General features: G+C 40.6%; 1 protein-coding gene across 1 annotated transcript in view; it reads right to left on the reverse strand.

Annotated features, from left to right (window-relative positions):
* SND1 (staphylococcal nuclease and tudor domain containing 1) overlaps positions 1–27623 on the reverse strand; it is a 458234-nt gene that overhangs the window by 354487 nt on the left and 76124 nt on the right. Inside the window, exon 10 of the mRNA XM_012805151.2 lies at positions 25200–25313. Coding sequence (XP_012660605.1) covers positions 25200–25313 — 114 coding nt within the window. The remainder of the gene's footprint in view (positions 1–25199; positions 25314–27623) is intronic.

Genomic DNA, 27623 nt, shown 5'->3' on the forward strand with positions numbered 1-27623 from the left:
CATTCCCTCCAGGTACTCCCTACTGCTTCCTACAGGTGCTTACGGGTAACATACAACACTGACACAAACAGGTATGCACATAATCACAGCTTCTTCACCAGTTAAAAGAGTTGACTACTTCAAAATGACCTCTGTAAGCAACCAGACAGACAGCAGTTGATGTTAAAAGTCTCTACTGGAGCCCCCTTGGCATGATACCTGTGTTAAACACTCAGATCATTAAATGGCCCAGGCCATTCAGGACCACCATTGGTAGTTAGCACTTAATCAGACTACACAAGATTTCAGAAGTTGGAAGGGTTTTCTCAAACCAAGTCTATGATAGAGCCACTTAGTACACAAAAGAAGATAAGCAGCCTTGTATCAATCATAACTTTATACACAGGAAAACAATCTGAACTTACTTTGCCCTTTGCTAACAAGATGCCTCTCTGTATCAGTACTGTTCACTGATAATGGCATGCTACAAGAGGCATCTTAATCAGAGAAGATTCTGGCAAACTAAGTAAAATTCTGAAAAAAAGACAAAGCAACATCCTTAAAGTTGTAAATAAATATCCTGAATCAAGTCACTTGTTTCAATCCTTTTCCCAATTGTTATCACTCAGTTGAGAAAAGTCATATGCCAGATGGCATTTCAGTCTGTAGTGGAGCAATAGACTAAACCATATATATAGCCTAGGTGTGCAGCAGGCTATACCACCTAGGTTCATGTAAGTACACTAGGTGTGTAATAGGTATATTACTTTGGTCTGTGGAAATACGATGTTTGACAAAATCACCTAATGATACATTTCTCTGAATGAATACTTTGAAAAGAATAATCAGCTGCAGTGGTGGTCATCTTTGCTCCAGGCAGCAATCCTAAGCATTCAAGGCAGTCGTGAGTGTACCTTTACAAACAGGAGTATTTATTTCATCTCCAAACCTCTCTTCCCACTACTTATATTGTACTCTTCAAAAATCATTTTCCTTTCTGCACCTGTATTTCTGAATTTAGGCCAAAAAGATCAAGATTAAAGGTTATCATCTGACAAGGGACTTTAACAAGTACATTATCTTCTTAAACACACAAAAGGGAAAAGATGATCACATACAGGTGATTCCTTTGAGAAAAAGCACAAGGCGGGTAGGGGAAAATGAACACATCATCAGGTAATGACAGTCCACTTCAAAATGTCTCTTGGACAGGACAGGCCAAGAGACATAAAAATATGTGCCAAATCGGTCAATAGTATTTACTTCATGTCCACTGTACACACAACATCTCTAAGCTTGGCAAAGCACTGATGAACAAGAATAAATACTGGCTTACTTAGCAAGCAAATATTTCATCATAGAGTACATTGGCTTTAAAAAAAATCAGTGTACATATACAAAAAGAAGTAAATATAAGCAGAGATCTCTTAGATGGTCTTTAAATCTACCAAAAAGGACAAAAATAGGAAAGAACAGGAGCCTAAATATATTTAGTACACCTTAAATATCCATTAATTATAAATATAGATCTTCCCTAAATCAGTGGTAATTGCAAAGAGAATATTCATGATCACTTTGCTAAATAAACAGATGTTTGACTAAACTTGCAACTTAATCACCATCATGAAAGATATATTAAAATCTACTATCATTAAAAATCACCACATACAAACTTAATTTAAATGAGAGTTTTATAGCAGCTCTAGGTTATTCCTTAAAACTAGCATCATTATACATTTAAAAAATATTTGTGGCTATATACAATTCCACATGCCAGGTGCAAGACCTATGAGGTGAAAGGGGACCCTAAGAACAGGTAGGAATTCTACCACTAAAAACATCATGATTGCCCTAGTCAATCTCAATGAGAAAAATACTCAAAAGTACAATATGCTTAAATTGTAAAATAACCCAAGAATGATAGGCATATATGGAAAGAAAAAACAAATAAAAAATACTTTTCTTTTTTTTTTGGAGACAGAGTCTCATTCTGTCACCCTGGGTAGAATGCAGAGGCGTCATCATAGCTCACTGTAGCCTCAAACTCCTGAGGCTCAAGTGATCATTCCTCCTCATGCTACAATACCTGGCTATGTTTTCTATTTTCAGAGACAGGGGTTCACTCTTACTCAGGCTGGTCTTGAACTCCTGAGCTCAAGCAATCCTGCCTCAGCCTCCCAGAGTACTAGGACTACAGGCATAAGCCACACACGTGGTCTAAAAATAGTAATAATACTAATAATAGTCTTAAATAAGTAATCTTAAAAATAATAGAAATAATAATAACCTACTTTCTTCCAAGAGCCAGAAACTATAAATTATGAACTTCCTCCTAAGAAACAAAGTGACCATCTCAAGCTCTCCATCAACACTAGCACCTTCAGACTTACCCAAACCAGTCTCTTTACAATATGGCTCCAAAGCTTTTTTAAAAAACAACTTTCAGAAGGGACAGGTTATAAAGATGACAGTGAGAACACAGGAAGCAACAGAAGGAGAGAGAGGGTAGTGACCTTTAAATGTAGTGCCACCAAAAGGCCGGGGGCTATTTTGCTAGAAAGTGAAAGCATCACCTTCCTCTCTGACATCAGAGCAGTGACAGTAAATGCTTGCTGACATTCAGCAAAATGACAAGGGCTGCCCGAGGAGTGGCCTTCACAAAATGTCTAGGTAAGAAGCAAAGTTTTAAGGGAAAACACGTTGCACACCAAGGTTCCTACAGACTACAAAGGAATTTGTAGGGATCTTCAATTTAAAACACTCACATATAATGACCAACACCCTTGTAAGTTCACAGGGTTTACACCAGTTTATGGTTCAGTTCTATTCCTAGTGTCAAGCTCATCAGCAACCTCCACTGAAAAGTTAAGTTTGTTTGGATATGAGGTTGGCTCCTATAATACTAGGGATGACAAAAGGGTTCAAACGGAGAAAACAGAGGCAAAAATTCCTAGAGCAAAAATAAAGTTGGGGGGAGGTGAGGATAACACGTTGCCTCCACAACCCTGTCCAGTGCTAAGTCTCTAAAATCCCTATACTTGTGGTCTAGGTTGCACCTCACAAGGGATACAACCAAGAACAGCACCAGAATCCAACTGGTAAAAGTACAAGGCAAAAGAGATTTCTCTCTCCTTTTAGTCCCCACACCATGTATCACACGCGGCCTTGATTACCCCGTGCTTGAGTTATTCCTACTCCCAGACAGCCATGGCTTCATCTTACATACCTTTCTCCTCTCTTCAGCAACACAATACAGGGCTCAAAGTAAGGACAAAGAAACCACCTGATGAACCAAACTGCTAGAAAATAGCTAGATGCTTAAAACATTCCTAGAGCCCATTCTTTGTGGAGCATTGTTTGTTTTTGAGACAGAGTCTCAAGCTGTTGCCCTGTGTAGAGTGTCGTTGTATCACAGCTCACAGCAACCTACAACTCCTGGGCTTAAGCGATTCTCTTGTCTCAGCCTCCCAAGTAGCTGGGACTACAGGAGCCCGCCACAACACCCGGCTATTTCTTGGTTGTAGTTGTCATTGTTGTTTGGTGGGCCTGGGCTGGATTCGAACCCGCCAGCTCTGGTATAGGTGGCTGGCGCCTTAGCCACTTGAGCTACAGGCACCAAGCATCTACATGTTTTTTAAAAAGAAAAAGCATTGTAGGATAAACAAAGATGAGTAGCGGACCTGAAATGATAACTCTTTTAAGAAGTTCTCCAACAGAGAGGTTTATTGCCTTTCCAGAACATGAAATGCTCATGAGCTACTAACCCTACTAACGGTCTGAGGGAGAGTGACAATTGCAGAAGCTCAAAGCTGCTGAAAATGACATTAATTCTGCCCTTTTGTGACACCACAATGGAGAATGAGAAATACCCTTTAATTTGATGCAATTTATACATCAGCCAAAGACACATCCTGATGGCACATGTCCTCTCAACTTATTGCCTTGCCTTGAATCAGTCCAGCATTCAATTCCACTTTTACATACCAATGCTAACATTAAAGCATCCTTCTAAGACCATTCGCACCTAAATCCATCAAGTAGATCTCTTCAGCAAAGACTAGAAAGAACATCCTTTTCACCTTCTTGCAAGACTTACCTTCTGGCTAAGAAAACCTAGGTTTGGTAAATCTTACTACTTAGGTACCTGCAAGGCACCCTGGGAACTGACTGAACCCCATAGGGAGAACACTCAACTTGAGGACAGCTAAGAACAAGATAACAAGTCCAGCAATTTCAATATGTTAGATTTAATGAGGAAACCATTACACGACTCTAGGGAAACATTGAGGGAATTAATAATAAGCTTTTAAAGAGATACGAGCTGCCCCAAAAGAACACTAAATATGCACACAGTGTTGTCATTTGTTTGTTTGTTTGTTTTTGAGTCAGAGTCTCACTCTGTGGCCCTTGGTATAATGTCATAGCATCATAGCTCACAGCAACCTTAAACTCATGGGCTTAAGCAATTCTCTTGCCTCTTGACTACAGGCCCCCGCCACAATGCCCAGCTATTTTTTAAGATGGGATTGCGCTCTTGCTCAGGCTGGTCCCAGAATGCTGAGATTAAGGCGTGAGCCACCATGCCCAGCCTAGGGTTGTCATTTGTTAAAAGTAAAGTTCAAGAAGTAGAGGGAACTACTGTGCTCTATTCTGTCAAGTGGGCCTTTCTTTCATAGGAGTCATAACAAGAAACACAGCTGAGGGTAATGTTACCAAAGAGCAAGGAAGGAAGGAAGAGTAACGGCTTCCTAAGCAATGCCCCAACATTACGTATGCCTTGCAATCCTATTAAGAACTAGAATCATGGCTCGGCGCCTATGGGTCAAGCGGCCAAGGCGCCAGCCACGTACACCCAAGGTGGCGGGTTCAAATCCAGCCCGGGCCTGCCAAACAACAATGACGGCTGCAACCAAAAAAATAGCCAGGCGTTGTGGCAGGTGCCTGTGGTCCCAACTACTTGGGAGGCTAAGGCAGGGGACTCGCTTGAGCCCAGGAGTTGGAGGTTGCTGCGAGCTGGGCTACCATGGCACTCTACCCAGGGGGACAGCTTGAGGCTATCTCAAAAAAAAAGAACTAGAATCACCTGTGGCATAGCAATGCCTAAGCACCACTCCCAGAGATTTGGTTTAATTATTCTTACTGAGGCCTGAACTCTGGTAGTTTTGTTTTTAAGTTATCTCCAGGTGATTTTAGAGTAATGACATAAACATTTTTTAGAAAAGAACACTCACACAAATATAAAATACATGTAAACAGATAAAAGACATGGGGTAGTTCAAGGATCCATCTTACAAAATAGAAAAACCAAAAAATAATAATTATTATAATAATCCAATACATTGTTTAAAAGTCATTTTAGTTTCTTAAGAGATAAATTACATACAGGACAAATGAAGCCAGGAATGAAACACTGACCTGAGTAAACTATGTCATAGGTATTCTTATGGACAAACAAAAGTGTCCCAGATAATTTCCTAAGTCAGGCCACATTATAACTTTTAAGGTAACTATTGGCTGAAATCACAGGACAGGAAAGGGAACTCACACAATATTATTATGGTAATGATTTTCTCTCTCTACTTTTAGAAGAGACAGATAAATAATAATGCTTTAAGGGAAGAGCTTTCCACTCATTTAAGAAATGAGTGGTGATGACCCCTTTATTATGGAACAAGTACAAATTCTCCAAAGTATAAAAGAGTATGATTACTTTATACAAGTCTTAAGGCAGGCTAAACAACATCTGTATCTACAAGATTTTATTTGAGTTAGATACTATCACTTTCAACCCTAAGACCCGCCCCCCCCCCAGATCTCTTCTACCACAGCCAAAAAGGACACACACAAAAAGCTGCACATCAGAAACATCTGAGGGGCTTAAGAGAAGAAAGTAGAGAGAAACAGAAAAGCCATCAAGGTGCTCCCCTCCTCTACCCCCAGAAATTCTGATTCAGCAGACCTGGGGCAAGTATGCTGATGGGTTAACCCAGGCAAGCTCCCTGGGTTATTTCTGATGGGCAGCCTAGGGTCCAGAACCCCTGCATTAAAAGCACTGATGCCTAACATCTTTCCTCTGCATTACTCTGCTGATTGAGCCATGTTGCTACAGAGTCAGACCCAAAGTAGGCAATAATCACTTCTGTTCCTTTATCCACAAATGAGTTACTGTGATTCTTTGGGGCTCTAATTTAGTGGAGTTGAGACACTGATGAGTTCATGGCTTTGTTTCTCATTAGTCTTTTATTGTGTTCCAAGTTGTATGAGCTTTTCATTTCATGATCCCAAATTAACACATAAAATACTCAAGCTACTTGCCAAAGAAAATGACTTAAAGAAAAAACTTTATCCATTCAATAGCTGTATGATGAATTAAAAAGAAGGATACTGACCTCCCCATACAATACACAGCTAGGTATGTGTACATTACAAATAAATGCAGCCAGTTAAACTGTGAGCAGGACAGATTACAGAACCCCATTTTGCCCTGAACCTTAAAACAACACGTGAGATCTGTCCTTGCAGGCAATGAGATTTATAGAGTATAAACTGAGCACAAAATTAGCAAGGGAAACTCCACCAGAAAGATGTGTAACTAACAAAAAGAGAAGGGAGTGAAGGAAACAAGCATTGTGCAAAGAGAGTCTCTCCACTAAGGGACTCTGTGACCAATCTTGTACCACCATGGCGTTAAGACTTGGGCAAAAAATCTGTTATCTATTTCCAGAGCAAAATCTCAGAGACCATCCTCATCAGCAACTACATGGTCCAGACAGAGGCAGGTACTTGAGAGTATCTGGAATGCCTTGGCCTGCAAATTAACCACCATGGCTGTCCCTGGGAATCAGGGGCCCAGGATACTGAGTCTTATCCACTGATTTGCCATATGCCCTAATGTGAGCTACACTGTCCCTTGGTGGGGGCATTCTGGGTGGATTTATTTCTACCCACTCAGAGGACAGGACAGAAGCTTATTAAAGCTGGTGGTGCCGAGTGCTCCCCACAGGATGCAGGCCAGGAGAGGGCAGATTATCACCAGAGAAATCATCATGGTTGTCTGGACCATAGGAAAGTACCCAGCACTAGGGAGAAGCAAGTTATTAAAAAAGACAATAAAATAAATAAATCAGCCTTCTGGGCCCACATAAATATTTCACTAATCAGTAAAAGTACAGTAAAGGGAATATAGAAAGAACACCTAAATTTAATGAGATTAGGTAAAATATTATACTTTCCGAAAGTTACTCAAGTGTAACAGGGAGTGTAGAAGCTAAAATTACCTTTTCAAGTGACCAAGATATGAATGAATTTCTTCTTCAGGACCACAGGGAATGACCCACACAAATGACGCAGTATCACTGAGAACCAGCACCAGCCCTGAACCCTTTCTCCCCCATCCTGAAATTGCAAACACATTTCAGCATAAACTCATTGCTCTGCTTCATCAGAACTGAACCAGAGGAAGCCAGTGTTGCTTCAAGCTACACACCTGTGCACAAATTAAAATACCTCCACTCACATTTCCTGTGTACCAAACAAAACTAATCCTGCAAGTATCCTTCCAAAGCCCTCTATTGGCTCTTACAGCCAGCTCTCCAGGCCAGCAAAAAGGTAACAGGGAGAAAGTAAGCAAATGGAGGCTGGAAGGTGAGAAGAAAGGAGTGGAAGACCATCTCTTTGGGTCCTACGGGGTGATCCTCTATAGCAGTGGTTCTCAACCCTCCTAATGCTGTGACCCTTTCATACAGTTCCTCATGTTGTGGTGACCCCCAACCATAAAACTATTTTCATTGCTACTTCATAACTGTAATTTTGCTACTATTATGAATCGGAATGTAAATATCTGACATGCAGGATGTATTTTCATTGTTACAAAGGGGTCACGACCCACAGGTTGAGAACTGTTGCTCTATAGTGAACCAGCAATTGGTAACTCAGCTCTTATCCCTCCTCTGGAGTCCTTGGTACTCTGCAGCATGTTTATCTGAAGAGATGATCCTCTCTGAGGCAAAGGGAGAAGGGGAGGAAAAAGACTCCAGTAAAAAAACAGCAAATAGATACAACTTTCCTTTGGGGCCCTCTTCCCTCCTGGTATCCACTACTCCCAGATAAAGCAGTTATCCTTAAAGAAACTGCTTTCAGCAAGGTCAGAGCTAGACTGCCAGTGGCTGAGAGAGAGAAGTAGGAGTAATCAATGTTCTAGTCCTTGGGATTAGGGGGAAGAGTCTGGCCTAGAGAAAGAACACACAAAAAATAATCAGAGAAAAGAATGCAAATTTGAGTTTGTGAACATTACAGAAGATCTGAGAGGGCCTTCTAATTATGCCACAGGGATGTTTACCATACAAAGAGTTACAGTAACTTCTAGGTTGGATTACTGTATCAAGCCAATAAAGAGTGAGAAGCTCAACTGCTAAGTGACATGGAAAACAGACACCCAGGTCTGCATTTGTCAATGGCTGCCTTCTTGCTTTAAGGTACATGTGAGATTCTAGGTTCCACAAGTTGAGTATCCCTAATCTGAAAATAAAAATGCTCCAAAGTCCAAAACCAGTCTTTTAAGTGTCGACATGATCCTCAAAGGAAATGCTCACTGAAGCATTTCAGATTTTCAGATTGGGATGCAAACATTGCAAAACTAAAAAAAAAAAATCTGCAATACTTCTGGTTCCAACAACTTCCCATAAGAAACACTGAACCTATACCACACTCAACATTTTCAGCCTGTACATACTATACCACTTCTTGAGATTAAATAAGACTATGTTGACAGTACTCTGATTTCACGCACAGTAGACAGAATGGCTCGGGGAACCCTCCTTTGTCTCATTTCCTTCCAACACTGAACTGACAGCACCTTCCTCCTCAAGGTAGGGATGTGGTATATCCCTTTACACTAGCATTAATGATTTTAATTATCTACTGGTCACTCATGCTGTTCTATTTTAATTAAATATAATTGCTTTACATATACTTAGTTGGGACAGACTGTTATTACCACAATAGGGTACAATTTAATAATCAACAATATACTTGAACAAACACATATAAGTGCACTGTGGAAATATCTGACAAAATAGCACTTGGACCAAAACAAGTAAATACTTCAGGCTGCATGTATGAGGCTACCATGGAGCTTTGTGTCCCCATTACAGTGTCTCATCATCTCCCAGCCAGAAAAGAGTTGTGATCTCCAGGAGAAGATTTACCCATCTGCTTACCCTTTATTTCAAAAGCTACAAGTTGAACTACTGAGGAGAAAAGGGGAGCCATTCTGGCAACAAAATATAAAAGGCCTGGATCATAACCTGCTTCTAAATAAAAATAGATAAAGAATTAGGTGATTAGAGAGTATACTGACAGTGGGACTAAATATCAGCCCCTTTTGGGTCATGTATCTGTGGTAGGAATTCCATACACTGCACTTAGCACAACATATCTAAGAGTTACCTCTGATCTGAATGGACTTTTAATAAAGTTTCCTACTTTAAGCCAAATCTTCATTTCAAGAATGAAGATATAGTCCAAAAAATTGGAAATAATTTATATATCTAAATACAGTTGGAAACTGGTTAAATTGTAAGTCCATGAGGCACCTGTGGCTCAGTGAGTAGGGTGCCGACCCCATATACCGAGGGTGGCAGGTTCAAACCCAGCCCCGGCCGAACTGCAACCAAAAAATAGCCAGGTGTTGTGGCGGGTGCCTGTAGTCCTAGCTAATCGGGACGCTGAGGCAAGAGAATTGCTTAAGCCCAGGAATTGAAGGTTGCTCTGAGCTGTGTGAGGCCATGGCACTCTACCAAGGGCAACAAAGTGAGACTCTGTCTCTTAAAAAAAAAAAAAAGTTATAAGTCCATTTTAACAACTGCATAACCTGTAACACAATGACAGCCACACTAGAAAAAAAATGTTTCCCCTTGGGGCCACAGTGTGTTATTAGGTCAAGACAGGTCAAGAGATATGTGAGTTATATATACTTCACCAGGCACTGGGCTCATAACCAGCATAAGTTAAATACAACTCACATAGTAGTTAATGTGTTAAAAATTATGCTTTAGAAAATTATTTTAAGGCCAGGGGAAACACTTGATTACAAAACATTAACAGAGAAGCTGGTGAAAAGGCCATGAGATAATAATCAACAGTTGTGATTTTGCCTATGGGTGGTAGTATTTAAGTAATTCATATTTCCTTCTTTAACTTTTCTCAAATTTATAAAATCAATGTCATATTTATAATCAGGGGAAATTTTCTGGGTAGAAAAACATAAGTCATCTATCTAACAGCATTAATATATGAAAATATTGAATGAAAATTAAATTGATAATGAACTCTCTAAAAGTAGGTGCTCACAGGGCTCAAAAACTTGTACAACAGAGACTAGTACTCAGACTTTATTTAAGAGGGAGAATTTAATCCTTTCATAGGTTTGGCTGACTATTCTAAACAGCGAGATAATTTCCAGGAATACTTCAGACAGAAGACAAGACTATTAAAAAGGTCTCAGAGTCACTCGCTTTTCTATAGTTAACACCCATTAGAAATATAAATCAGAATTTCTCTTGCAATAAATTAAGTTGCTTCCAAAAATGATTACAGGAAATATTTTAGTTTATAAAAATATTTTGCAATAAGGAAACATGTGTTATAGTAACAAAGACAATCAGCTATAGCTTCTGCTAGATAGCAGAAATCCTGAAAAAAACAGGAGCAGGAGAAGAAGTCCACACAACACTGCAAGAGAAGGTCACCAACCCACCCACCCAAGCCCAGGTGGTACATGTGGTTAGAATCCTGGTTCCTCCATTTGGCAAAGAAGGAAATTAAGCAAGTTATCAAATCTTCCAAAGCCTCTGCTTCTTCATCTTTCTAACAACAATGGTTGTGAAGCTTAAACACAATATAGTGTATGTCCAGCCCCTCACACTCTGCCTGGACCATGCAGTTATTCAGAGGCACCTGAGCCTTTCTCAGTGTTCAGCAATTTCTTTACTCAAATTCTACAACTAATCAGAAAACTTCCTCAATAAGAAAGAGAATGCCCTTGTCTCATCAAAATATTCTGGTCTGTTTGGCAGCTGGAATTCACATCATGAATTAATAAACTCACAAACCAGCTTTTAAATCACATTTTTGTGTATTTATTTAGCATAAAGCAGATAATCAGTCAAACAGACAGCATTTCTCAGCCTGTGAAGCTCAGACCGGAGTCCTGAAAAGAACTGGCCAGACTACTGAAAGCCTTTAAAAAAGGAGAAGCTTTCCTCCTCATTAATCTTAATACAGAGTCATCCCTTAACACTAAGCCTGGACAATGTACTTAAGTGTGCCAGTCACTATTGACAAGGTGCTTAAGGATTTTGCTGTGCTATATCCTGAACTGCGATCAGGCTCCTGCCTTCTCTGTTTGTACCACAAAGCACCTGTATTTTCTCTGACCACTTGAGAGCTGCTTGCACATGCCGGAGGCAAGCACATTCTTTACCTTGTATCCTTTTCTCTGCCTCACTGAGTTCTGCTAATATAATCGCACATGAGGTGTGACCCCAGATCTAACAAGGCACTACTTCATAAACCTTTTCTCTTTGTAACACGAAGTGAAATTCACCCAGAAACTGTAAATAACAGGCCCCACCTAAACATCAGCTCAAATAGTATGTTATAAGCCCTAAGAAACTCTACTATTCCCTAGAGAACCCTGTTCTCTGAAGCAGATAAATTTCTTCAGGCAGAACTCTCATATCTCCTTTCACTAGAATCCTCAGGAGGTGTTCTAAGCTAAGAGGGACATGTGTGCTTAGCATTGAGACCTGGGGGGGGGGGGTCTTATACAGGAAACAGCAGAGATATTACTGTGCCTAAGTCTGGCTCAATAAGGAAAAACGACATTGCCAGAAAGGAAAATCCTGGAGACAGAGCTTTAGTAAGCTCCCCACTCTTCTGCTGATAAGAGCAACAATCTAGAATACTGCTTCTCAAGCTGAAGGGAAACAAATACCTAGCAATTGTGAAAAACGAACATTCTAATCACAGAGTTTAACACAAGTAGCTTATGAACTACATCTTAACAAAAACTGATCTGGCCTCTCCTCTAGAGGAAGAGCTCAACTGGATTTCACTGAAAGAGCCAACAGGGCACACACCTGTGCCTCCAAACTAGGGCTTACAGGAAAAGGAGTGGGAAGAGAAACCACAAATAGAAGGGCAGTGGCAGTCAGCAGCAGACCCCAAATAACACTGCAACTCTGCTATGCAATCAAAATACATGACATCAAAGAAATCCACTTAATCTTTGTCCTCAGAGCAGTCTTGTGTAAACCCAGAAGGCTTGGTGCTCATTTGTAGCAAATGAGAAGCAATCATGGTGGGAAGCCATATTTGCAGTGAATCTAACAGCTAACAATAAAACAATTTGCCCTTATAGAATTCTGCATCAGGGGATGCCTTGGAACTGTACATATGAGCATCAATTTCTTGGCAAAGAACCTTGATAAAAGAGAGCTGTACCAAGATCAAACAGCAGCCAGAAATAACAATGAATGTCTACTTCTCCACTTCAGAACCCAAGTTTCCTCAGTGGCATCAGGATGCTGAAGAATACCCAAGTGCGTGGATGGAAGAGTCAAGAACTGCTTCCTTAGGTTTTTAAGTGTCCTGTTGCGTTGAGACTAGTTATCTCAAATGCCATGAGGGGCCTTACATGCCTGATATGGCCATGGCAGAGGGTTATAATTAGTCAATGTGAACTTAAGATAAAGGGAGAAATAAGGAATATAAAATCAATCTCTTCATTCTTCATATTAATTCTGACCAACACCAAGATAGGTGGGTCCAGGATAGATGAGGAAGATGAGGACCAAACTAGGAGAAGAGAGACAAAGGTAAAGATGGAAATGAAGAGGGAGTAAGAAGGTAAAAACATTATCTGGAAGCTGCAACTATCTAAGGCCTGCTTCCTCCCACAGTCACCAAGGAAGTAAACCTTACAATCTCTTCATAGCTGGAGTTTTAAAACCTTCCACCACTAGTTACAAACTCCAAGGTTGAAACCTGACAATCCAAACAAGCCAGAATGAAGAAAACTATGCCACACCATGAGAATGCTACACACACTCACTCATTTAAAAGCAACTCCCACTGCAATCAATGGGGTGCCTGCTTCAAATCAACACCTATGAGTACAAATTTAAAGATTTCTCCAATTAAAATATCAATTTAGGTAAATTCTAGGAATGGAATATTGGTCTTCAACTATAGAAATATGGTTTACTAGAACATAAAATTGCACTAAATAAGCAAGTTATGCGTGGTTGCTCAAGAAAACAGTATAGTTTTGGTTTTGCCCGTGCTTTAAGTAGGGAATTCAGGTTAAAGATGCCACTCTCTCCGGTTGAACCCAAAGCAAAATAGCTAAAGGGCAAGAGTCAACTTCAACAATGCTAAGCATTCATTTGCAGGGTCATGGAGCATCCAAAACATAGCACAGAGATTTAACAGCAATCCAAGACAAGGGGGATATGGGAACAGCAAAAAGCAATTTTGTAAGGTCTACATTAACAAGTAAGGGAATGAACAAATTAATGGTCTCATCATTCAAATCCAAGTTTGCAAACTCTTTGTCTACACTTCAGGAGAAAAGAAAAGGGATGGGGGAGGTTAATTCAAAGAAATCCAGATGAATACTAAAGTAGCAGGAGCACATATTTAAACTATTACTATTCAGACACTGTCAGAAATATCTGCAAACCAAAACACAAAAGCAAATAAATAAACTTTGATAACCACAGGTGAGGAAGACAAAGTACTTAGAAAAAACAGGTCAGAAGTCAACAAATCTACCAGCTGGGGAGGGGGGCACAAGAGCAAAAAGAGAGCATGTTCCTATCTGAGCATATCTGACTATATTCTCAGACAGAGACAAGACAGAGACATTACATACCATCAGCTTCTGCCCTCAGAGTTCACTGCTTGCCGGGTGACGCAGGTGAGAGATGAAAGGCTATAGGATTTTATTACACTGAATTGCCCATTTGTCAGGTTCCATCTGCATTATCAGGTACCCTGGGACTACTCTGTATCTTTTAGGACTGAGACATAGCTCTCCAGCAGAGCACCAATGACTATTCTCCATCTACTGTATTTTACGGATGTCTAATAAAAACAAGGGGCCCAAATGCTGTTATAAACTGAAGTGCTTTAGTGGTTGCTCAAATGAGCTTCATTTTCCTAAACACTGATACTACTGAGTCCATGCACTTCCAGAACTTTAACTTGGTATGCAAACAGGAATGTCCAGGCTGAAAGTACCAGTCACTTCTCTGAGAGAAAAAGAATGGGAGGAGGTGAGGGAAGACAGGTGAAGCCAAAAAACTTTAAGAAGAGCCGGGCATCACAGAGAAACCTGAAAAGGCAAGACAAAGCCTGGCTCAAATGGCTGGGAAGAACCCTGAATGTCTTCCTGAGGAAAACACTGAGCTGTTGGTTTATTACATTCCAAAAGGAATAGCAAAGGGATCAGATAACTTCCGTCCTCTATCTAAGAAATAAATAAAATTCTGCTCTGAGTGATATCCATTTTCCTTCTTCTTAAAGGACAAACTGCCCTAATAATCCTAGATGTCCCAATGGCCAACACCAGCAAAAGGAGCTATCTGCCAGTTTCACCATACAGAATACAGTGCACTCACTCGCACTCCTTCCACAGAGGAAACAAGGTCCAACAAGAACAGGGCAGGCTGTACAGACTGCACCCCCATCCTCAGGGACCAGGCCTCAGCCCAAAGCCCGAGGGAGTCAGGAGGTTTAGAAGGACAGCCCTGGGCATACAGCCCTGGGCATGCAGCCCAGCAGCAGCCCCTCTGCAGAGCTCCACCTACAGCTTCTGCATGCCAGTCTTTCTAAAACAAGCCCCTCCAGCTGGAGAAGCAGATGCTAAAGGCAGCTAAATATGAATAAGAATGTGGCTTTCTCCTAAATGCAACCCACCTTACAAAAGACAAGACCAAGTGAAGAAAGCCCAGCCTTCCTGGTAACTATGAAGAAAATGTCCTAGGAATGGTGGAGTGGTAGAAATAGAAAATCAAGCATTAGTATATTCTGCATGTCTCCCATGCCCAATTATGAATAATGAGCAAAACGGCCAATGAGAATGCAATGAGACATTATATAACACTTAAGTGTCAACTATGTGCTAGGCAGTTAGCTAGCAATAGATTTTAAGAAATGAAAAATCTACTTGACCCAGAAAATCAAACTGAGTAGGGAAGGAGGAAAAAACCACGGGGTGGGGGAAGTGAAGGAAAAAGTATTTTAAAGCAGAAACAAGAAACTATGGGCATCCATCATGTGAGTTATCCAGAATCAGCAGGACAGCAAAAGCAACCAAATTCTGGGGACTAATATCTGAACACACATAAAGGGGAAATTTCTGCTTAGCCTCACTAATTGCCCAATAAAGTGAAACAAGGATGAAAGAGATTACATCAAGTGGCCTCTAGCAGAGAAATGAAAAGGTAAGGAGCACAGTCTCCAGAATGTCTCCACAGCTAAAGTGAACAGAAATCCTACTGTGAAACAGTAATACTCCACAGTGGCCACCAATACATTACTAAGCCAGGGAAAGGCATCTGCAGCCCCGAACAGACAGATATCATAGTAGATGGTGAGATTAAGGACCATAAAATGTGAACAACTCATAAACTGACTGTAGATTTTCAAAGGAAGTCTAAAATAAAAAGTGACATCAAAAATACACAGAAGCAATAGGCCTGTCATCTGCTAGGGGGGAAAAAACAAGAATTTGTGTCCTTCAGCTTTTCCTTCCAGTCTCAGTTCTGAAAAGCCTTTACTAAGAAACACTGGCATGAATTGATGCTGCTTCATCATCCATCATCCAGTCTGCAGGCCACCTGGTGACCACAAGACACATACACACACACTGGTCAAGACTCGACATTTGGTTCCTAAAATTATCAAATGGCTGGTTCCTGAGGAAAACACTGAACTGGTGGGTTTACTACACTCTAAAAGGAATAGCAAAAGGCTAGAATAACTTCTTCCCCCTCCATAAGAAATAAATATCCTGGGTGTGGTGACTTATGCCTGTAATCCTAACACTCTGGGAGGCTGAGGCAGGTGCACTGCTTGAGCTCAGGAGTTCAAGACCAGCCTGAGCAAGTGCAAGCTTCAACTTTAGTAAAAATAAAAAAAACTAGCCAGGCACTGTTGCAGCACCTGTAGTCCCAGCTACTCACAAGGCTGAGGCAAGAAGATCACTTGTGCCCAAGATTTTGAGGTTGCTATGAACTAGGACACCACAGGGTGCTACACAGGCTGAGACTCTGTCTCAGGGGGAAAAAAAAAGAAAAGAAATAAACAACTTACACATAAAAATTTCCCAGATCGATAGTGCCTATATAGTACACAAGAAACTTAAATGTTTGGTTTCTAAATTAAACAAAATTTTCCCAGTACAAAGTTAATTAGCCCACCAAGGAATGAAATCTACAGTCCTGGCTTGCAAAATGAAAAAAGGCTGGATGACTGCACTAAACTTCCCTTGAATATAAATATTATGCAAAAATTTTTTAAAGTAATTTATCTAAACACAGTGTAGGTAGCTCTGCAATCAGTACCTCATAAATAAAGAGAGAAACATGAAGGGAAAGCTCTCTAATTGATTTTAAAATTAGTTCCAAGCAAAGAAATAATCTGACAACCAACAAGGTCAATAACAGTTAAAAAAAAAAAAAAAAAGAAAACATACATACATATATATGTATATATATATATATTATTCCTCAGTAAATTCCTCAGTATTTTATATATATATATATATTCCTCAGTAAAGAGCACAGCTAAAAACTTCAATGAATCAAGATATCTGACCTACTATGAAAGGAAGATATCCAGAAAAGCCTAAATCAGAGTAGAGGTGTTGAAAGAAAGTCAACTGGGGACCAATCTTCAAAAGCACTTAAAATCCTGAAATTAACCCCTCTGGTAAAGTGAACTCAGTCTGCACTATGCTAATGGAATACACATTATGAGGAAAATCACCTTACAGAGAGCAGAAGGGCTAGTCAACCCAATGGCAGCAACCAGATTAAAACTGGAGTGGGAAAGAGGAAGTGCCTAAGAAAACTAAGCCATGTGTGACCTAGCCAGCAAAACAAGCAATGCAATTAGAGAGCAGGAAAAAACAGGATTGCAAAAACTCCTCCAGAGACTGGCAGACAACAGCACAATGGTGAGAAGTTAAAAGGCTCAGAAAGGGGCTATGGAGGAATGCTCACCTCACTAATAAATGGATGTATTCTGGGCGGGGGTCGGAGGGGTCTCCCATTTCCTTTCATCTCATCAGAATAAGAGTTGGTCTAGTTGGCAGTGGGTCCAACAGGGTGTATCTCAGCCTCCCCCAAGGGGTTTTTTTCCCGTCCTCCCACCAAAATGAGAGGTTAAGGACTGAAAATGAGAGGTCATTTCAGAGACATGAATGAAAGGAAGTGGAGTCCAGGTTCTGTGTGGGCAACCTGGCCTCTATTCACTCGGGTGCAAGCGAAAAAGAGGTCAGCAGGTGGGTTACAGTGGAGTGGGAATATAAGAGTTGGGAGTGGTGTAGGGACTGGCACACTCATTCATTCCTTCCTGGGTGGGATATTCCTTCCTGGGTGGGATATTCCTTCCTGGGTGGGACATTCTTTCCTGGGAGGGAAGGTTCTATTTGGGCAGGTCCCTACATTGGGCCCTATGAACTGGGTCACCCTGGACAGGCTACCAGAAGAAGTCGGGGAGATTAAACAGTTGTTGGGAGGGGATAAAAACACCTACTCAAAAGGAACATATGGAATTAGGTCTTACGCCTTTGATTTAAACATCTATTAAATGCCTACTACATTTACAGCACTCTGCAAGATTCAGAAAGAGGGGATATGGAACGAAGAAAACTATGTCATTCCTGGCCTGAGTGAAGTTTAGACTTCACAATGGAAAACAGGCATGTATATAAATAAATATTACAAGATCTTATGGAAGAGGGAAAGACAATGCCTATGGACATCTCTGGCCTAAAGGGGCCTCAAGAACTAAGGCAAGAAAGAGGGTACCTTAGCATAGCAAATATGTTTGGTTTTTTGTTTTGTTTTGTTTTGGGCGGGGCTGGGTTTGAACCCACCAGCTCCAGCATATGGGGCTGGAGCCCTACTCCTTTGAGCCACAGGCGCCGCCCAGCAAATATGTTAAATGCTCGCAGGACAGTAAATATGATAGTGCTGTCATCTCTGGAAACAACAGAGAATTACTGCAGCTCACGTGAGTGAGAAGAGGCAAGAAATATGAACATACTAGCACCAGGAAGATTTAGATAAATTGAAAGTGTAGACTTGTGTGATAGTGATGATTAAAGGAATTGCAGAGGGAAAGAGAGAGATGGATTGAAAGAGGCAAATGGATTAGCCACCAAAACCCATTAGGAGATTGTTAAAATCTCACAAAAATTATTTGAAGGCGATAGGCAATATCATGGGAAAGGGAATACACAACTAAAGAAAATGAAAGAAAATCTAATTTGTAATAGGAAGAAGAAAGCAAATTACAGAGCAACAGGACAAGGGACATGCTATCTTCTCCAGTATAAAATTCACTGAGAGCCATCAGCAGAATGTACATTTTAGGAAACTCTGTTATCTACCCAAATTCCAAGACCTCATCACCTGGGGTCATGCTCTAAACCCATCCCCTCTCCAGCTAAGGAACAGGTCACAGCAATGTGTGAAATAGCGGTACCTAGATATCAATCTTAAAAAATAAGACATATACATTTTATAATCTTAAATAAATGAGCTAAGACCCACCCACAGTCTCCTAATAGTAATTTTTTTCAGTCTTCTAACAAAGAGTTTTAGAGTTCTTCTCAAAAATGCCCAGATCAAACAAATCTAAAACTGATACAGAATGCCTCTGCCAGCCTCTGACATATTCTATGTCTTTTGATCACATTGCTACAGTCCCCACATCTCCCCATTGGAGAGATGGTAAAATGCTATATCCATTTCAAAGAGCTTCTGCTTTTCTCCAAGGTCCTTAATGGCAAGCTGGAGTTCCTGTCTAATTTGCTATTTGCCTTATGCTCCCAGTCACAGTGCGAGATCACAGTCAGTGGGGTTTATTGGTCTACCTACATCTACTTCACACAGGGACTCTAATCCCACAGCTTTCTGTTGGTATGCACCTCAGCATTGGCAAAGTCTGCTTAAGGATTTAGAGGGAACAATCATCTTGCTTTCAGAAATCTAAGCTGGAGGGAATAGGTTGAGAAGCACTGGGGTCTATACGAGGAATGGAGTTATTAGCGCCCCACCCCCACTATCCTGCATCTGACAAAAAAACCTTTTAAGAATCCAGGGGCATCACTAAAAATGTACCTACCTGCAGCTCCTTTCTACCAACTACCTATATGAGAGACCCAAGTAGATCAGGTCTGGGAGATGAAGTCCCAAAGCAAGGATATTATGAGATTAGGCAGACTGCAGTTTTAACAAAACTGATCCATTAATGTCCAGGTCTGCATATTTAAAGGTCTTGGTGTGAAAGAACCTTTATGTGGTAAAAAAAAATGCACAGGGAGGAAGCTCAAAGACAGGATGGTGTGGGGACTGCCAGCCGACGGGAAGGACTCCAGGACTCTACCTTTGGGTTTCCACATTTTCCTGGAATACTAAACTGCAGGGCTTGGGCCAGAGGGTGAAGGGATGGGGGGCGGTATGGGGTCCAGAAGCAGAAAAACAGAGACAGAAAACAGGGAGAAACAGACAAGCCAAGGAAAGGAGATTGAGAAAAAGGCCCTGCAACTGAAAGCAAATTTTATACACATAACTCCTGGGGGTTGGGTAATTTATGTACCTGTTTTCAAGGTAAATTTCAGCTCTGGTTCTCTTACTCAACTACAATAGCACCGCCAGAGCAGACAACATGGGGGAATAAGTCAGACCCTTCATCAGATGCCTGGGGGCCGTTTCCTTTGTCATTAACACTCTGAGTGCAACACAAAGCCCACAGCAGCCCTAGGCAATAGAGCAATAGGCTTTCCAGTTTCAGATCAAAGCCTACCGCTCTCTAGGAAGTCCAGAGATTGCACAATGTGTTATCTCCTTTAAGGCAGCTGCTTGGAAACCCATAGCCTTTCTCCAAGACATAGCACTTATTTCTTTATGGCAAACAACTGGATAAAACAAACTACAGCTTTACAGAAACCCTGATACATGGTCAGGTTCACAAGAGCATCACATGTCAGTTTTCTAAACTGGCTCAGCCTAAAGAAGGTAAAGTCTCCTAAGAATTGACAATGGATTAATACAGAAGAACAGCACTACAAAAACACAACTAACATCAGACACATCCAACGTGTCTGAGAAATATTAGACACCTCTGCTTTTAACTCTCCCTATTAAATAAGACATAGGGGAAGAAAAATCACCAGGGAATCCCATTGTGGCCTTAACTACCGATATATAAGTACAGAGACTGGGGAATAGGCATCTCCTTGGGGTCTAGAGTTTCTAGTTTCCTTCACTACATACCAACTCCTGTTGCTGACAAGAGCAACAAGCTCTAACCAAAATTCAGGCTACCCATGCATATTGGAAAGTCTTAGATGAAAATAATTCCTCTGATCACAGTGTTTTGTCCAACCAAGCACTTCCTGTGGCTCCAATTAGAAAGTACCCAAAAAGGAGAGTGAAAGTGTTAGCCAAGGACAAAACCTCATCTTTCTGTATAATTTAAGAGAAATGAAAATGTCTCTGTGTCTGGACACAGAGCTAAGGACAGTGATTCCCTGAAATCTGCCCTTAGAGAATCCAATTTGCCTTATTATTCCCCAAGTTTATAGCTATCTCAGAGGAAAAGAAACAAAAGAATCTCTCCAAGCTTTCTTGAAGCTGAAGTCCCACTGGATCCTCACCAGAACGCTTACAGGGATCACTGCCTGCCCCTCTTCACCTACTCTTCCATATGTACCCTCTCCCATTTTGTTCTTTGGTTTAGAAAAGAATCCAATACTATAAGCTTTCAGGGTATCTTCTTCTCCATTTCAAAGCCACAGGTCTGCAGAAAGAGGCCTCCAGAATTAGAGAAGTAATTAGAGAGCAGGTAATATCCTGAGCCTTTCTTTCCAGGCTCTCCTCAGTCCACAATCATCCATCACACACCTTCATCTCTAAACAATCCCCAGTACTCTGTGTTTCTGCAACTACAAGACCACCCAATTCCTAAAACACACCCTTGATGTTTTCCTTGAAGATTCTACCAGCCCTATTCTAACTAGGGCAGGCACGCATTCTTGGGCAAGCTGTACCTTGCATAAGGGCATCTGGCCAAGAGGACAAAGGGATAGCAAGAGCGGAAATTCAGCCTTCATTCTACTTGCCAAGCCATGTTCCGACACACTGCATAGAGGAAGGAGCATCCTTCTCTAAATATGCACAAAGGTACCACAAGGGCTAACAGAGGTCCTGCCCCCCCCAAAAAAAATATATATATATTTTTTCTTTAAATACTTTACTGACTCACCTTGTAACTATAGTAGTAGTTGGCATGTAGTAAAGAAAGTAGAAATCCAAGACTCTGAGGGATTTACACATGTTGCTCAATCTTTAGACACACATAGTGATAGCCACGCATGGATTCCCAAGTAATTTTTATTCTTACACCCATGTTGTAAATCTCTGTGAACTTTAAAATAAGCATAGAACAAAATCCTGCACTCTTTTTGTGAGAGTTCTACAAGTCTTTAAGTAGAAAAGTAGGTACCCCGACTCATCCAGTATAAAGACGTACTATTGGCTCAACATCCACCATTCTCATTCATCACACCATTCTCCCCTAGTTCTTGGTCAGCTGAGGCTTACCAAAAGAAATACCGGAACTCTTTGCTACAATCAATTTTTATCAGCATACTCTTCTTATAAATGCAAATTACTTTCACATCTTGTAAATTCAAACCACCAAAACAAAGTGCTTAAATCCAAGCATGCCATTCCCCAGTTTTAAATTCCTCAAAATAAAACCTAAATAGCATAGTATATGTCTTCAACATGTGGCCCCTGCCTAAGTCTCAAGCCCATTTCTTACCACTCCCTAACATTTAACTATCCTCTATTCTAGTCATATAAAATCACTTCCAGTTCATCATATGCCCTACCTTCTCTCTTCCTTCATGAGTTTCTTAAGATATTCATAGGCAAGTGTGATCTATCCCTGCCACAGAGGTGTCATAACACTCATGAACCATCCACAGTGGTCATTCATTCTCTAGTCCCCAAAACTCACCCCTAATTCTTGTCCCTGCTGCTTTTCCTGTCAGAAATGTTTTTCTCTCACTTTTCATCTAGCTAACTCCTAATCGACCTTCAGGCCTTAAATGTCACTTCCTCAAAGAAGCCTTCCTAGATTACACACTCCCCTAAATTCTAAAGTTTTCTTTCATAGCATTTGGCATACATGAAATTGCCTGTGTATTTTCCGCCACCAGACTTTAAAGTTCCCCAAGTGCACAGACAGGGCAGTATCTTTTCATTCCCTACAGCATCCCCAGCACAGGACCTGGGGCAAAATAGGTACCCAATAAATACTATCAATGATGGCTGCCCCATTCATTTGAATCCCTAGAGCTATACTGTCCATAACAATAGCCACCTAATTCTTATGGCTGTTGAGTCCTTTAAAATATGCTAGAATGAATGAAGATGTGGTACAAGTGCAAAATACATACAAGATTTCAAAGACTTATAAAAAGAGGAAAAGATCTCTATTTTTATATTCTTTTAAATGTTGATATAATAATTTGGATATAAGTCAAACTAAAATCACTAAAACCCATGTTTCTCTTTTGTTTTTTAATATAGCTATTTGAAAACTTAAAATAACAAATACAGCTCACCTATACGATACACATTACTAACCTACTACATAGTGCTGGCCTAGAGAGCCCTTCCTCCCATTTGTTAATAACTTTTCGTTCTGAACACTCAAGATGTACCAAAATTGGCTTCTCTTCAGGATACTCTCCACCACTGTACTCAAGGCACATTATATTACTTCTTAGGTGGCTCCTTAGTAAACTCTTCTAAAGTAATTTGATGAACAAATAATGGAAATCATTCCTGATTTCCCTCACAAGCCATATGTTGTAGACTGTTACAGCTAAGCCTTATTTAGAACTTACTTAAAATGGAGTAGGATCTCAGGAGTGAACAGCAAAGAAGAAGAAAAAGGTAACAGGCCTTGGTAAGACAAGAAATTTTATAATCAAGATCTGGCCTAAACCAGGAAATATATTTCAACAATTCCCCATCAGCCATTATACAAAGGGAAATGCATTTTTTACCCCCTGAGGAGTTCCAAAGGACCCTGGAAAAACTAAAAATACTCAGTACTAGGATAGCTCTTACTGCAGAAAATCTGCTTTCATCCTGCCTAAGCTGTAACACCCCCCCTTAAAAACTGCTTGAAATTCAGCTACATAATCTGTATTAACATAATGCTTTGGCTGGTGATGCAGCCACAAAAATTAACGTTCAAGAATTTCAAAGTTGTGGTTGCTGTGGGAACCTTAATTCCAACTGTATGGCACAGATGCAGAAGTGTGGAGTACCTCCGATACTGATAAAATTGGAGATGTGTATTTACTCTGTGCAATGAGGCAGAGCTACTGTTACTGAGAGAACCTGATTTTGGCATTTCTAGGCTTTCATGCATTTAAATTCTCACCCCACCACAATATTGTTTGCTGCATTATGGGGGAAAAGGGGAGAGAATGAACTGATTGGTCAAACATTCAAATCACTCATCCAATATGTGTTTTTTATGCATGATCTGATTCAAAAGACAATCATGATATTTTTATTTTACTCTTATGGGCCGTCTGTAAACTCTCATACAAATGAAAACAGTGCATGAATTTCAACTCGTGAATCCACCAAGATATGTAATACGTGCAAAACATCACAAAAGCAAATTTCACATCTTCAGAACTATGAAAGGAATAAATTTTAAAAGTACATAAGGCTGGTGCAATGGCACACACCTACAATCTCTGCTACTTGGAAGGCTGGAGGCTCTTTTGAATCCCCAAGTTCAAGAAGGGTTCCTAGTGCTCTGACTATAACTGTGATAGCTACTACACTCCAACTTGGGCAACAAAGCAAAATGTCTCTTAAAAAAGGTAGGTAGTATACAGCACTAACCGCAACCACAATATTTAAATTTCTGAAAACTGTTCAGTCACTTCCCAATGGCTCTCACTGAGGCCCTAGTTCCATAACTAGTCAATGCTGTTAGACATGTTAGCTATTAGAAGGCAAAAAGAGGAGTTAGAAAGATGTCTGTAAAATAAGACATACCCAAACCCCCAAAGTGTGCAACCTCAATTCCTGTTCCCAATTTCTCACAACTCATAAAGATAGAAAGAAAACCACAACATTTGAAATCAAAAAACCTCTGCTGCCCAAGAGTTTGAGGTTGCTATGAGCTGTGACACCACAGCACTCTACCAAGGGCAACACAGTAAGATTCTGTCTCAAAAACAAACAAACAAAAAAACCCCTCTGCTCATCTGCATACTGAATACCAATTCCTGGAGTTTTTAGGAAAAGCATAATTTCTCAAAATTGATACACCCAAGTCAGACACTAAACTATTCTGCCATAAAACAAGAAATAGCATACAACAATGTAACTAACATTTATAGTTACTACCTACAAAAAGATGAGCAGGTGACCCCTTTTAATATCTATCTATCTATCTAGCAAGATTCTTTTCTTCCTGGAGCAAAAACATAAGAAATATCAAATCAAAATGACCAACAGAAACAGGCCCTGTTACCATGCATGTTGAGACACAGACTTTCTTTCTTAGGTTATTCACCAAGAAATAAACTTAGTACTAAACAAAACTCACCTACCATCTCGAGCTCCCTAGGAAGAAGTGCCAACACTGCCCATCTGAAATGGAGCAGATCGGTGAGTGTGGTTCACAAGACACTGAGACCTGCCCAATGGTAGCCAGGCTACAACTATTAGAAAAGAATATCACAGAGATTTGAAATACTTGTTCTTTTGTATTCTCACATTTGCATACATAGCACTGTACGGAACATATTTAATTAACTTCCCCAGCTCCTTCTCTTTGGTTTTTGCAAAGAGGCTCAGCTGGTTCCCTGTTCTCACCTGAGTGTTCTCCCCCTCCAGTCTTGGTGGTCGGATACTAGACAGATGGATCGTCTTATAGTCTCCGGAGTTCAGCTTCACAACAATGGCATCAGCATTCAGAACCTGCATCACCTACAAGCAAGAAGACAAAAATGCTTAAACCTGCTTTGATGTCCCTCAACACAAGTCAAAGAACAGGATGCAGCAGTCATAGGCAAGAGTGAAATCAACAGCCATTTGAGGAAAATGCAATAATATCCTTCATGATACAACAATGTCAGAGTAAACTATGCTATAAATGTCAGTTCCTGGAGGCCTTATTATGATTCCTCAATGAGACAAAAACTGTATCATTCATAAGAACTGGAAATCCAATCTCTACTTGTTATTACAGTTATTGAAGATTTTCCTAGAAACAGGTTCTAAACTAAAATCAGAGTCTCAATGTGAATCTGGGAAAAGAGGCAAGGGTTCAGATAGAAGAAAGTATCAGCACTAGAAGAAAAAGAAGCAAAACAAGGTTCCTTAACAGAAAGCAGAAAAATCAAAGGCAAGTGAAGGACAAAAGGAATTGTCATCTCAGCATAGGAAAGGAGATGCTCAGCTGTAAATCTCATAGGCAGGATTGTTAAATTACTAAAATATTTTATCAGGTACTCTGAAAGCCACCTTATTCAGAGTACTACTATGGACAGCTTTGCTTTATGACCCCAAATCAGTAACCCTGGGCCCCATTTTCTGCTAAAAAGATTAAATTCCAGTCTGGAGTGACTTACAAGGATATGTATTTGAAGAGCAAAAGCACAAATATTACTCTATGAAAGTCATTGGAACACTCCACCAACATGTACAGAATGAAACTCATTTCAAACCAGGATAGAACCACGTCAGGGTTATAACTAGAATCATAATGCAGCCAGAAGTCTGTAATTCACCCAATTACATTCAGAATCTGTTGTTTCAAGACTGTTTGGATTTTTTTTTTTTTTTAAATAACACTTTGCTACAAGGTAGCTGCTGACTACAAAACACTGTCACCATCCACTTCCTCTCCAGAATCAAAAAACAAACCTTTTAGGTCTACCAGACTGAATAAACTTACAGGGTCAGCTGCCACACAATAAGGGAAGACTGACAAAATTTCCTTATTTTATGCATGAAACAAAAGGAGCTACACTCTCCTTTGCCATGATGGATGTCACACTGATAAGTATCTTGAAGCCTCAATACAGGGTGACCATAAAGTTCATACGCAATTTTAAACTGCACACTATTTTAAATTGCACACAAACTTTATGGCCACCCTATATTTCTTGAAAAGCCTCAGATCTTTTAGCACAGAATATAGTCATTTACTTGCATCCTCCTCCAATACGAGCAATTCTTTGTCTTTTCTTTTTCTTTCTTTTTTTTGAGACAGAGTCTCAAGCTGTCCCCCTGGGTAGAGTGCCGTGGCATCACAGCTCACAGCAACCTCCAACCCTGGGCTCAAGCGAGTCTCCCGCCTCCGCCTCCCAAGTAGCTGGGACCACAAGTGCCCGCCACAACATCCAGCTATTTTTTGGTTGCAGCCGTCATTGTTGTTTGGCGGGCCCAGGCTGGATTCAAACCCTCCACCCTAGGTGTATGTGGCTGGTGCCTTAGCCACTTGAGCCACAGGCACCAAGCCAATTCTTTGTCTTTTCTAAAGAACTAGCCAATCACATACCAAAAAGAGTAAGAAAGACAAAAATCAAAAACAAGTGAGAAATTATACACAACAGGAAACAGCACAAGACAAGTGCCATAAAATAGAATGAACAAAAAATGAAAGATGACAGTTGGAATCGAGCTGTAATTCCATGGAGGGCTGACTATCGCTGGTGAATGGGAAGGTATCTCTGGGTTTTACCACTGCAAATGATGGAAACAGTGCGGAGATGCACAGTGATCCGAAAAGTAATGAAAGGTCTGAGAAAGAACTAAGTAAATCAGGCTTCCTCAGACTACGCCCAAGGGCCACATGTGGCCCGCCTAGGACATTTATCGGGCCCGCCGGGTGTTTTTGCCGCTGCTACCTGTCCCGCTTAGCAACTGACTCATCCCAGGGCCCGCAGTCCGGCCCTCCAACAGTCTGAGGGACAGTGAACTGGACCCCTGTTTAAAAAGTTGGAGTAAATTAAGAGAGAGGAAATTTTTAACTAAATGTTAAAATTAACTTATAACAAAAAAGAAAGCATGAGACAGTCTCAAATTACCAGCCAATACCCAGCTTCCTATAACTTTTTGACAGACCTGAGAATCTGTCAGATTCTACTAAACCATAACTAAAACCCAGATAGTCAGAACCCAAAGTTCATCTGGCCAGAAAAGCCTAAAGATAGGCATAATGTATAATAACACCAAAGTCAGGGCTGGTTACCTGTATACGTATAGGTGGCACCACAGGGTACACATACAGAA

This window comes from Otolemur garnettii, unplaced genomic scaffold, assembly GCF_000181295.1.
Source record: "Otolemur garnettii isolate 467f Iridium unplaced genomic scaffold, OtoGar3 scaffold00037, whole genome shotgun sequence".
Taxonomy (NCBI): domain Eukaryota; kingdom Metazoa; phylum Chordata; class Mammalia; order Primates; family Galagidae; genus Otolemur; species Otolemur garnettii.